Below are 13,344 nucleotides of genomic sequence, written 5' to 3'. Positions count from 1 at the left end.
ACTGCACTACATTGAACTCTGTGGCAGGAGACGAGCAGGGTCCAGTGAGGTAATGTGCTGCAGCCCTTCCCTTGGGATCTGAGGCTCAGTCCACACTTCCAGAAACTTCCTGGACCCACTGAGGATGACCAACTTCGCTAGTCTTGACTGGGAATCTGCCTATTGCGTTTTCCCTGCTGCTTCTCCTCCAGGTCTACAGGGCTCCTCCATCCCTGCATTACTCTTCTGCCTTCCTCACCTGGGAGCAGACCGAATCAAATTTGTTCCCCTCTGCTGCCTTGCTGTGTCCAGCATCAGTTTTGTCCTGTGACCTGCCCGTCTCCCCTGTCCTGCCCGTGACTCTGGGCTCCCCACAGCAGCCTCCATTTGTATTTATAACACTTCCTCTCCCATCAGTAACGTGGCTGCATCCTCCCTGGCACATCCATGACTGTTAGAAGTCATAACTGGGTTTCAGTCCCTCCCATATGGGCTTAGAGTGGGAAACGAAGCGAGCTTTTCTTCTGTCACCTCCTTTTTAATGTTTGCTCTCTTCTCAAACGGCTGTTCTCTTGCTCTGACCAGAGAGGCTGAGCCATGGCAAAGCAGTGCTTTTGTCAAGGGAGAGGAATGCAGGAAGGCTTTCCTCACGGACGAGTGCAGGAGATCCCTGTCTTCCAAAAACCCTTGCTGCAACAGCAGCCGGTAGGGAGCCACGCGCCCAGCAGCAATATCAGGGTAAAGGGAAGGACAGATGGACAAGAGGGAACCCAGTCAAGGAGCTTGTTTTGAAGCTACAGTTCCAGCTCTGAGACCTCCCACCACATGGCCTGGAAACCATCGCTGACTCCCTCCTGCCTGCTGCCGTGTCCCTTCACTCGCCCTTCCATGCTGCTGCAGCCTGCCTGCATGCACAGCAACCCATGTTTTCTGCCAACATCCTTCCTCCTCATATACCCCTGATTTTACCCCCCATAGATAAAACTATCTGCCAGCTTGTTTGCACTCCCCTCCTGTCTCATTGAGGCAAGCAGGGTCAGGCAGCAGGGTGATCTGCTGCTGCGTGCAGCCAGTGGGGAGCACAGGCAAGAGCAACACCATAAACCATGGAGCAAGCACTTTCCTAAACTCTGCTTGGCCTCCTTCTGTCCTGCTGGGGAAACCTGGCAAATGGAGCTGATTAATGACATGCCAGTGGAGGAAGGCATTGCCATCCATCAGGAAGAGCTTTTCGGTGGGAGGCCAATGCAGCACTAGAGCAGGTGGTGGGATCTCCATCCTTGGTGGTTCTCAGGGCTCAGCTATACAAAACCACTGTGATGTCACCTAGTGCCAGGACAGTCCTGCTTACAGCAGGGCGCTGGGCTACAGCCCTCCAGCACCTCTTCCCACCAACACCCCTGCTATCTCCTGGAGAGGACAGGGCAGTGTGGAGCCTCCTTTTTTTTCCCTTAGCTCCTCTTGCTCGGGATACTTGCTGGGATAAAGGATTTCTCCCAACACAGAAGATGGCTGGGGAGTGGTTCAAAGGGCCAACCCCTTCTAGTTACTCCTGAGGAAGCCCAGAGCCTATAGACAATCCTGCTAATCAGGGGATCACAATGCTCCTCCACTGGGCCTCAACCTCACCCCAGCACAACAGCTCCTCCTCCTCCTCATCTTCCGTTCTTGGATCACTAAAACGCCTGGCACTTCTTCAGACCCTCCAATAGCTCCTGCCCTGAGTTCATTAGCTCAGGCTCAGCAGTGGTGCTGCTGGACCCCACCTGCTGACATGCAGAGCTGCTCACTACTTGTGATTGTACCTGTAGCCAGTGTAAAAACAGACACTTACAAACATGCTGATATTATCTTTCTTCCACAGATTTTAAGGCCAAGAAAGAAGCACCACATTTTCTGACCCCATGCAAAACACACAGTGCAAATTTCTGTAGTTCGTCAGATACTCATGTGGGACCATGTCTCTGGTTGCTGAGAGCGTGATAAAAAGAGATTGAGCCTCCACCATTACCTTTCATAGGCAAATCAAGGTAGATTCCCTACATGGCTAACTATCTGTTAAAAATCATGCATTGCCTTGCCTCTGATCTGAATTTGCCTAGCTTTAACATCCATTGCCAGTTTGAGATGCTCCCCCTCTCCCAGATCACAGAACTTTTTCCTAGCTAACGCATGTTCCTTGCAAAGGTGCTTCATAGGCAAAACGTGTTCAAGTTAGTTCCACAACTTTCCTTGTGGCTCTTTTCTTAAGGCATAGGAGACATTAGCGTGTGTACACCCCATCTCCCTGCTCTCCTTCCCTCTGAGTACCCCAGCACTACCTTCTCCCTTGCACCACACTGCTCGAACATTTCAGTGTAAACTCTCCAAGTCTTCCAGGATGCTTCACTATAACTGATCCCTAAAATTGCTTCTATCCACAACCAGAGGCAGGTGCTGCAATGAAGACACAACTTTTGGACACCTAGCAAAGCTGGCAGCCCAGAGTTAGCTGCCTAGATTTGGGTGCAAATGTGGAGAAATTGTTTCAGAGGAGCAGCTGCCAACAGAAGCTGGGTGATCACCACACTAATCAACACACAGAAATGTCTTTATCTCACAGCAGAGGAGGGAATGGATTTTCTTTTAAAAAACCCCAAACACCAGTCCAGGAGGGAGTTTTGCATGCAAAGGCAGTTCTAGGTATCACAGCCAAGAGCCAGGGACCTAACTGACCTTGCTCTTCTCAGCAATTCCCCATTGACTACATCAGGCCGGAAGGACTTGTAGACATCCTCTTCGGGGGGGCTCTCCTAGTGGGGATACACAGCTTGGGGGAGCAAAACCTATGCGAGCTCGGTCATTTCTGGATTCAGCCCCTACAAAAGTGTCTATATCTATGGAGTTATGTGCAACAAAGTGCACGCTCGAGGATCTAAATTTTATACCCAAGTCCCTGAAACATGCAGTGCAGGATTTCAGTCCCTTCTTCTGGATACAGCCCAACACGAGGCAATGCAACCGCAGGCTGCTTACCCGGCACGGAACAGACATTACAGTGTATGACATCACTGGAATTAGTTACCAACCCGTATTGCTATTGGAATCTCTTTCCTTTCCATTATGCTTTACTGTCCCCAGAAGCCTTTGGTTTCCTTCCTCCACCACACCAAGGGTGCAGCAGTGCAACGCCCTACCTCTCCCTCCCGGTTTGCAGAGGTGAGCTGGCAGCACTCCAGAGCATGGCAGGTAGGAGCTGCCAGCTGGCCATCTTAATTGCACCCTGATAAGGCTTCTCAGATAGACTCATTCCTCTCCATTTGAGGAGAAGTGTTTGAAGAATCCCCACCAAATTCAAGATCTTACAAGGTGAGTGATATTTCTCACAGAACCTCACCTCTTCCGTGCACCAGGTTTGTTTTGCATACTTCTGGCCTTCTTTAGCCTAAAATAACTTTACACCATGTGACAACTCTATTAGAGAACTGCTTACCCTTTTTTTTTTCTCCAAGTCATTAAATGCCACCCCAGTAACATTTGTGCACAGCACAGTGGAACAGGTATCACGACACATTACACCAATATCTCTCAACCAGCTTTTAATTTATGATGGCATTTTTACTCCTCCGATCTGCTTTCAAACCCTTGCTTTGCCTCAGCTCTTGCTTTGCTCTGCTTCAGCTCTTGCAAGTGACATTATCAGAAGCTTTCAGATATTCAAAGGCATTAAAGGAAGGTACTGAAAGATGCTCCAGTAGTCACATTTTCCCAAAAAACTCAGTTTTCATGTAACAAAAGATTCCCAGAGTAAGAAGGCAGCTGCAAACACAAGTCTAGTGTGACCAGCAGCCTTGTACCAGAATGCAGAGGCAAGCCATCAACCTTCATCCCCAGTACTGCCTCCGAAGCTCGACAGCAGTATTTCGATGTCACACTCAGCATTATCTGTCTGAGCAGAGATAACTGCAATAGCTGAAATAAAGCGCACAGGGGGAGAGAACCACTGAAGAGAGCTGAAAGTTGCTTCTGTCTTTCCCCATCTATAACAAAAGGTTTGCAGGCAAGCAAAGCGAGTGGAACGATGCTTGGCAGGAGAAAGTTTTACTGACATGGTTAAAGCAGCATCTAGTCCCAGCTTTCAGAGGGGAATGACATAATTTGGAGATCCACAGAAACCAGACGGTTACCAACAACTTTCTATCCCTGCCGCTAGGGCTATCAAGATAAACTGGTTATCAAGCTGAGACTATACGCTAGCATAGGAACCTCAATAGGTGGTGGCAGCAAAGTGGGACAGGTTGACATCGCTCCCGAAAGGGCAGGCTCACAGCTTTCCACAGATAAAAGCCCTTCTAGACAGAAGTCACCCCATAGCTGGAAGATTGCCGTATGGCTCCAATTTTGAGATTTATGCTAAAATCCTGTATTTCATCACTCCTGAGGAAAAGAGATAAGGCTGGAGGAGCAGAGGCAGGGCTCAGCCCACCTGGAAGCTGGTGTTGCCACAAGCCTAATTCACTGGGAAGCATAGGGAAAAAGTAATTTTCAAGTATAGGGGTATCTGGTTAATTCAACACAAAAAGGTAAAGTCAAAACCCCCCAAACCCAGAGTTATAATAAATTAAACACACAGATTTGTAATGCCTAAAACACAGAAGATAACGGAGGCTGTAACAAAGACCAGGACTCCTGAGACACTGACAGATTGAACCATTGCAGGAACCACTCAAGTACAACCTTAAAGAGCTTCAGCCATACACTTCACAACTGATGAGAAAGCAAAATTATCATGGGCTCTATGGGAAAGAGTAAATTTATTATGGGATGTCTGAGGGGAATTGTGGAACTGTGTAAAGTTTATCATGCAATGCTTTAAGGAAGATTGTGGGAGCAAAACTTACTATGGGACATTTAGGGATAGGATTGAAGGTGAGGAAAAGGAGGCATCAAGCTAGATCTGGGAGAAGTGAGCATGGGGAAACAGAGAGGAGGAATAAATAAAAGGGGCCAGCCACATGGAGACTGGCTGCCAGTCAGTGCGCTTGTCTGGCTGAGTCCTGCACTTGATTAACCACCATCTGTCCTGGCCTCGTATTAAACTAATCCTAGCCCTTTCCTCTCCACGCACGTGCGTTTGTGATCTGCTAGCAAACTGCAAGTAGGATAAGAGATCTGAGAGCCAGATACTGGACAGACCACGACTGAGGACCAGCTACCAGCAATCCATCAAAGTACACGTCCACGATCCACCAGCACACTCTGGGTTTGATGGGCCAGTGAATAATTAGGCCAGTTTTGCCATTCACATTTTGTGAGTGCTGTTTGTGTTTCCCCGGGGAACCTGCCACAGCACTTTTCTCTGGTTTCTGCTAATCCATCTATGGCCGGTTGCATCTATAGCATGTGTGTCTGTACAAGATTCTGGAGTTAACACTCAGCCTCGCCACTTGCTCAGCCCAGTAACATGGGAAAGCAGCAGCCTCACAGGTAGCAGACCAGGACAGAAAGGAATCCCTACATCCTAGTCCACTGCATTCAGCTGTTCTTCACACCAAACACTGGAATAGCACATCAAGTTCTCCCATGAACCCAAAGCTTGGCGAGGAAAAGAGCGACAGACGTCATCTACCTGGACTTGTGCAAAGCATTTGATACTGTCCCACGTGACATCCTTGTCTCTAAATTGGGGAGACATGGATTCTATGGATGAACCACTTGGTGGGTAAGGAATTGGCTGGATGGTCACACTCAAAGAGTTGTGGTCAATAGCTCAATGTCCAAGTGGAGATCAGTGACGAGTGGTGTTCCTCAGGGGTTGGTACTGGGACCAGCACTGTTTAACATCTTTGTCAGTGACATGGACAGTGGGATCAAGTGCACCCTCAGCAAGTTTGCCGACAACACCAAGCTGTGTGGTGTGGTCAACACGCTGGAGGGAAGGGATGCCATCCAGAGGGACCTTGACACGCTGGAGAGGTGGGCCCGTGTGAACTGCATGAAGTTCAACAAGGCCAAGTGCAAAGTCCTGCATGTGGGTCAGGGCAATCCCAAGCACTACAGGCTGGGCAGAGAATGGAATGAGAGCAGCCCCAAGAAGGACTTGGGGGTATTGATTGATGAGAAGCTCAACATGACCCAGTAGTGTGTGCTTGCAGCCCAGAAAGCCAACCGTGTCCTGGGCTGCATCAAAAGAAGTGTGACCAGCAGGTCGAGGGAGGGGATCCTGCCCCTCTACTCCGCTCTTGTGAAACCCCACCTGGAGTACTGCATCCAACATGGAGCTGTTGGAGCGAGTCCAGAGGAGGGCCATGAAGCTGATCAGAGGGCTGGAGCACCTCTCCTGTGAGGACAGGCTGAGAGAGTTGGGGTTGTTAAGCCTGGAGAAGAGAAGGCTCCAGGGAGATCTGATTGCGGCCTTCCAGTACCTAAAAGGGGCCTACAGGAAAGATGGTGAGGGACTGTTTATCAGGGAGTGTAGTGACAGGACAAGGGGTAATGGGTTTAAGCTAAAAGAGGGTAGATTTAGATTAGGAGTTAGAAAGAAATTCTTCACTGTGAGGGTAGTGAGGCACTGGCACAGGTTGCCCAGAGAAGCTGTGGATGCCCCATCCCTGGAAGTGTTCAAGGCCAATTGGATGGGGCTTTGGGTAACCTGGTCTAGTGGAGGGTGTCCCTGCCTGCAGCAGGGGGGTTGGAACTAGATGATCTTTGAGGTCCCTTCCAACCCAAACCCCTCTATGATTCTATGAAAACAAATCAAGGCAAAGCCTTGTGTGAGCTGAGCTAGCAAGACAATTATAGAAACAAGAGTTATGCCTCAGGTCTGTTACACACCCAACTCTATGCACGCTGTGGTGGAACAGAAGCCAGAGCATGCTTGGTAGAAAGCTTATTAATAAATTTTCTTTAGAAAAATATTTATCCCCTGGAGACCAGAACAAAAGAAGAGAGTATGAACTCACGCTGACAAGGGAAAGAGACCTGGGCTGACATTTATACAGAAACAGCTCAGACCGCTGCTTGTTATATCTCAAGGAGAAGCAACCACCTCTAGGTGAACAAAAAGGCAAAAAGAACAAACATGATTCTACGGCTCCAGGACCAGCAGCAATCCCGGCTGCAGTCTGGGAGGCCAAGAACCAAGAGACTGCTGGAGACAAGCACAAGGGTAAACTGGGAACAATCACAACTGTGAACCAGACCAGCACAGGAGCCCTGCCCTGACAAAGCACTCTGCAATACAACCTTCGTCCAGACAGCTAGGATTTCAGCTCCCACTGCTTCTTCACAAACATCCATGCAGAGTGTAAGAACAGATACCAGGAATGCCAGAGCATCAATCAGATGGGAGCGGAAGGGGTTTATGTTGCAAAGGAGTAAGGAGATATGGCAGAATTCTGTATTCCGTGTTCAAGGGAAAAGGAGAAGACTTGAGCAAGAGTATAAAACTTTTAATGGGTCAAGTGCATCAGTCCTTGATGCACAGGAGGGAAAGGAGCAAACGGGGCTATAGCTGTCCCAGGCGGTCAGCACTGCAGAGAGCAGGAAAGACAAGGTGGTACACGCGTTGCTGCAGCAGTCCACGGCCTCTCCTCTCCAAGGAGGGGACCAACACCTGGGAAGCAGTTCCTCTCACTGTCCATTTAATTTCACTCTATGCTTCTTCCTGGTAGGGCCTTGAGGACGCATCATTTTGGTAGAAGGCCGGCCAGCCTTCAAGGGTCGTCTCTGCACCTGCAATGAATGTCTCTTCTTTAAAGCAGGCTGTGGCTGCTTCTGCTCTCTGTCAGCTTTTGATCCCTCAAGTTTCTTCTTTTTCAGCTGAGGCTCCATGACAGTATTGGGGACAGTGGACAGACTTGCTGCTTCCACAGCAGGTTCTTCATCTGAAACGAGAGAAAGGGGCTGTAAGAACCACCCACACATGGCTTCTGCAGGGGAAGCAGCCCGTGAGAGCAGGCCCAGGCAGCTCAGCAGAGCTCCAGTACTAGGTTACCTTTCTGTGCCTGGGGGATGGCATTAGAGAATTTCTTGAACTTGGCGACGAAGAACCCATCCATGTTGTGTGTGTGGGGATAGAAACGCCGTGTAGACTTGAGGGAGGGGTGGAAGCGACGGTCCTTGAACCTGGAGGAAGAAGTGGGGTAAGAAGTGATAGAATGCCTCTGCTCAAACCTGGCCACCAAGGAAGAGTCACCTGTGCAGCTTGTGACCTGGCACACACCTGGTGAAGCCTTCCTTGCCAAAGTCCAGGCCTGTGGCCACCAAACGAACGTTGCGTTTCTTCAGGGCATAATCCACAACCCACTCGTTCTCCTCCACCTGCCAGAGACTAAGCATTAGGATCCAAGTCTCACCAGTCTCCTGAGTAGGTGATGACCACAGCAGAGCGTGAAAGGGACCTACCATGATGGAGCAAGTGCAGTAGACAATGTAGCCCCCCGTCTCTGAGGCAGCATTGACTGAATCTATAGCGCTGAGAATCAGCTCCTTCTGCAGGTGAGCACAGCGCAGAATGTCTTTCTCATCCTGAAAGAAAAAAAACAGGTTAGGATGCTAGAAGCACAGGGAAGCACCCCAGGGTGCTATTGTGGATAGAGGGATGACAGGAGAGCAAAGCACGTGAGATATACAGGATTCTGGAGTCTGCTGTAGAAATAACGTCAAAAAACCTAGCTCTGGTACAACAAGCAGAATAGGAAAGAGAAGAAAAAAAAAAAAAAAAAGAAATCAATGTCCATGCTGCAGACATCTCTCAAGAATGAAGCTGCCCCAAAGTCCCTTCTCTCAACTCATACCCGAGTCCCCATCTTGTGTTTCCACTGGTCACTCACCTTGTTGGTTTTGACAGCAGGATCCTTGGAAATGACGCCTGTTCCGCTACAAGGAGCGTCAAGCAAGACACGGTCAAACCCTCCAAGCACCTACAGGTAGATGTATATCTGGAGTTACGCTCACAGGGGGGGACTCAGAACAAGACTGAGACCAGAAGACTGGGAAGGCAGAAATCTCTTACTCCTCCCTGTTGACCTTCCCATCTCCATACCAAATAACAAACACTCCCCAGCAGCTCTGCTTATCCTCCTGTGACAAGCAGCTTCAGAGAACACAGCTTTACTGCAGAGACAGCGCAGCAGCTCTAGGTAAGCATGGTAAGGACACCTCAAAGCAGGCAGAAACATACCTTGGGGAACTGACGTCCATCGCAGTTACTCACTACAGCGTTGGTGACTCCCAGCCGATGCAAGTTCCCCACCACGCTATGTAGCCGCTCGGCATTGCTGTCATTGGCCAAGATCATACCCGTGTTCTTCATCAGCTGAGCTGCCGGAGGGCAAAACGCATCAGCAAAGGGCTGAAAACCTCCCGTGCTTTTGCCCATAGGGACAGTCGCGCCCCTCCTTTCCCTGAGTTCAGTCCCACTCTGTTACCCCTTTCTGTATAGAGCAGTGGAACCTTATCAATTCACAGAACATCCCTCCCAAGCCTCCCACCCAAGGCTCCAGGGTGATACCTATGTAGCTGGTCTTGCCTCCCGGGGCACAGCACATATCCAGGATACGTTCATTCTCCTGTGGAGCCAGAGCCATGACTGGAAGGAGACTGGAGGCTCCTTGCAGCATGTAGTGTCCAGCCAGATACTCAGGGGTGGCACCTGGGCAGGGAAGGCAGAAGAGGATGGCACATGAAAGAAACGGAACCAAGAGAAGGTCAGGTCAGCCCTATGACAGGAAGGGTGATCTCACCAATGGGCACAGAGGAATCATAAATAACAAGTCCCGTTTTTGACCACTTCCCCAAGGGGTCAAGATTCACGCCACGGTTGATTAGAGCCTGCAAGACAAGGAGACGGGACTGAGACACCACCCCGTGTGACGGACAGCACAGGAGACAACCACTGGGTCCTGCTCACCTGCGCCAGGTCCCGTCGCCGTGTCTTGAGCGTGTTGGTGCGAACGGTCACGGGGCGGGGAACCTCATTGGCTTCCAGGAAGTTTATCAGCTTGATGAAAGAAGGGACAGAGAACAGAGATAAAAACGAAGACCTGGGGAGGCAGCCAAATCCTCATCAGTCAGCAAAGATATAGGCAGGATCCTACCTCAGGGAGTGGGAAGATGTCCATGAGCTTCATGAGCAAGAAGTCACTGTAGGAATAGTAGGCAGCCATGTCCCGGCGCAACAATGCGAGGTACTCCTGTCGTGTGCGTCCTTCCTCCCGCTTCACCACAAAGTCCTGCAGCACCTCCATGTTGCCCTTGATGCGCTGGTGAATGACGTGCAGGTCAGGTGGCTCAGCAGGTAGAAAGACCATTAAGGAATCATAAACGGCCAAGAAACCAGCACACAGGCTCTTTACAAGCACAACTGGTCACGCAGGACCCCTGCATCACAACAGCACCCCCCTCCTCCCTGCCCAGGAAGGCCTCACTGGAGTATGCTTTCATCAGAGCTCAGCGGAGGGGGGATTCAAAGGATGAACCAGATGAAAAAGTTCACAAGACAGGAACTACAAGGTATTTAAACGAGTTTGGTTAGTTACTTTACATAAACAGAAAAATAATGGGGAAAAGAAGACAACAAAAATTGTCTTTCAATGCTGCAAACATTACCCGTATCAGAAAGGAGACTAGAAGTTCCCCACAGGCAATTAAAGGGTACAGAGAAGAATGAGAAGAGGCAAGATTAAATTGTACTGGGAGGCAGGAAATTAAAATCACTAAAGCCCAAAAGCAAGAACTTTGGATGCTGGAATTGTTGTCATCAGAGGTTCTAGGAATGGGTTAGACAAACACCTGCCAGGAAAATCAGGGTATGGAGGAATGAACTACACGATAAAATATCCACATGAATTTAGAACTAGAAAGGAAATCGGGGCAGGCTCTGAGCTCCATACAGGGTGTAACAGATTTCCTAACTGCACTGTACAGCAGAGCAGTGTCACTATCTATTAGGGCAGCTCATCTAAAAATACCTTGTCATGCACAAAACACTCTTGCTAAGCAATACTCATGATAAAGCCCAAATGAAGCTCTTTGGTTGTATCCAGTCCCCGTGCTCCTGCATGCATAAGGCTTATGAATGTCACAGATAAAAAAGGATATCTTCTCTCTCAATCTGTTCATTAGTTGGCAGTTTAAATTCTTCATCTATATCCAGGTTGAGCTGCAGATCTGTGCTCTCTTTTTCTTTCTGTCCCATGTTCTGTCTGTTTGCCTCCTCCTCCTCCTCTTCACTGTCATCTTCACTGAGGTCTCCCCTAAGCACAAAGAACAGGATGGACATTTTACACAACCATTTCTTAGATGGTAGAGAGAACAGGAGAATGAGCAACACAGGCTGCTTATCTAACCAGGAAAGACTCTGCGGACTGGCGATGTTCTCAAATCCTCACCTGTCAGGCTTCTGCTTCAGGGCAACTTTTTCAATAGGCAGCAACTAAACATAGAGAAAAGATTAATTAAACAATACCCTCAAGTGCCCCCTTGCTCCCCACCACCTGTGAAACATATCTGCTCTGTTTAAAAAAGACAACAAACAAAAGCATTGAACGTTATGCTTGTATCAGTTGCTAAACTTGAAATTGTTCTCGTGAAGGGTAGAAGGGGAAAGCTCTCTGTCACCTCACCATCCACCCTCCAGTAACGTCACCCTTTTTCCCCGGCCTGATGGGTCCTTTCAGGCAGCAAAGTCAAGTATTTCTTGCATATTTAAGGGCAAAAAGCTCCTACCTCTTCTTCCTCCGATGATGAGGCACCATAATCATCTACCATCTCCTCACTGCTCCCATCCTCCTCCTCCTCCATCTCCCAGCTGCCTTCTTCCACCTCACCATCGCTGGATAACTCCACGTTGTTTCCTTTAGATTGGATTTTCTTGGCTTTAGCTGGAGTCAGCCATTTTGAATTGCCATCACTGAAGCCAGACTGGCCACGAGGGATTTGTCCTGCTGCCCTAACGGCACGTTTCTCCTTGTGCAGAGGTACCTGCTCTTCAACTACAGGCAGAAGAAGCGGTTAAAAGTTAGGTGTTATTCTCAAAAGCAGCTGCCCTGTTTTTTTCAGTTATTACACAAAAGAGGCCTCCATCCTAGTCCTGAGCTGCCTGTCCAAGAGAAGGGACTGCTTGCCCTCCACATCTGTTTTCTCAATCATAAACAAGGGCATATTCTCACCTCTCCTCCAATGAAACTTTAAAGAGATCTAACTAGAATTACCAAAGAAAAACACAGCTACAAAGTTCTTACGGTGTTTGCTGACACGTTACGGTATCCTCCATCCCAAATCTTTGTTTATCCTTCCTTCTTCCTACCGTGACAACTTCCTAGGTGCTGCAGGCGGTAACACAGTGAGCTCAAAAGCCTCAGCTACCCAACCTGCCTGAGAGAACCTTGCTGTGAGCAGAGAGTAAGTCAGAAGGAGCTTTAATACGTGGAAGAGACCTTTTACTGGTTTATTCTTCAGACAGCGCTACTGCCTAGCACAGCAGGGACCAGAAATCATGAAAAACTCCTTTAAAATAACGAAATTCCACTTGTTCCGTGCTACAAAAAAGAAGCCGGACAGTGGCAGAGGGGCACCCCGGGAGGCAGCAGGGCAGGGTGACAGCCAGCCCCCAGCCCCGACTCCCGCCCGGCACTCACCTGCCGGCTCCCGCCCTCCTCCTCCTCCTTCTCCTCCTTCTCCGAGTGGCCTCCTGCCCGCCGGGGCGCTGCCCGCTCCCAGTCGCCTCTTCGCAGCCCTGCACCGGGAGGGGAAGCGGCGGTCAGCCCGGGCCCGGCCACCTCTGCGTCCCCCCCTCCTCGCGCCGCCTCTCTCACCTCTTCCGCCCGTGACTGGAGAGCTTCTTCTTGCCGGTCTCTGGTTCTGCGGAAAGACACGCGGCCATCAGGCAGCCCGCACCGGCGGCACCGGGCACCGCGAGGCGGCACCGGGCCGGCCTTACCTGGCGGCAGGAAGCGGGCCAGCTCCACCTCGGCCCCCCGCTGCTTGCGGGCCTTGCGCCCGGGGCCGCGCTTCTCCTTCCTGGTGGGGTCCAGCTTCCGCCCCATGGCGCCGCGGCAGCCTCCGGCGGCACCGGGCCCGCCGCCACACGTGCACACCTCCCCGCTGCTCCGCGCCGGCGCATGCGCCAGGCCTCGGCTCCGCCCCCTCCCTCACCCATTGGTTAATACCGCTGCTCCTGCTCGCTGAGTGGCTCGGCCGGCAACGTCATACGCCCGGCCTATCGCGTCATGGGGACGCGCGGGGCCTCGGCGATGAGGCGCTTCCGGCCGCCCGGCGGCAGCAAGGTGCTGAGGGCCCCAGCTCCGGGCAGCACCTCGTCGGGGGCCGGCAGAAGGGGGAAGGCAAGTCGAGGGGTCCCTGCCCCAAGCGGCGGCTGAGGGG

General features: G+C 50.6%; 1 protein-coding gene across 1 annotated transcript; it reads right to left on the bottom strand.

Moving 5' to 3' along the window:
- Positions 1-7,394: 7,394 nt before the first annotated feature.
- NOP2 (NOP2 nucleolar protein) lies at positions 7,395-13,091 on the bottom strand. Its single transcript, XM_054812980.1, has 16 exons — positions 12,902-13,091; positions 12,777-12,822; positions 12,600-12,697; positions 11,689-11,954; positions 11,352-11,395; positions 11,062-11,216; positions 10,059-10,258; positions 9,872-9,961; positions 9,705-9,792; positions 9,473-9,613; positions 9,143-9,282; positions 8,793-8,882; positions 8,365-8,487; positions 8,183-8,280; positions 7,955-8,085; positions 7,395-7,844 (listed from the first exon to the last, which is right to left on the bottom strand). Exons 1-16 carry the CDS (start codon positions 13,005-13,007, stop codon positions 7,591-7,593), a joined length of 2,070 nt encoding a protein of 689 aa, XP_054668955.1. The 5' UTR covers positions 13,008-13,091; the 3' UTR covers positions 7,395-7,590.
- Between the last annotated feature and the right edge of the window lie 253 nt (positions 13,092-13,344).

Source organism: Grus americana, chromosome 1 (assembly GCF_028858705.1).
Source record: "Grus americana isolate bGruAme1 chromosome 1, bGruAme1.mat, whole genome shotgun sequence".
Taxonomy (NCBI): domain Eukaryota; kingdom Metazoa; phylum Chordata; class Aves; order Gruiformes; family Gruidae; genus Grus; species Grus americana.
The sequence above is the reverse complement of the archived record's forward strand: the minus strand, read 5'-3'. Positions and strand labels throughout refer to the sequence as shown.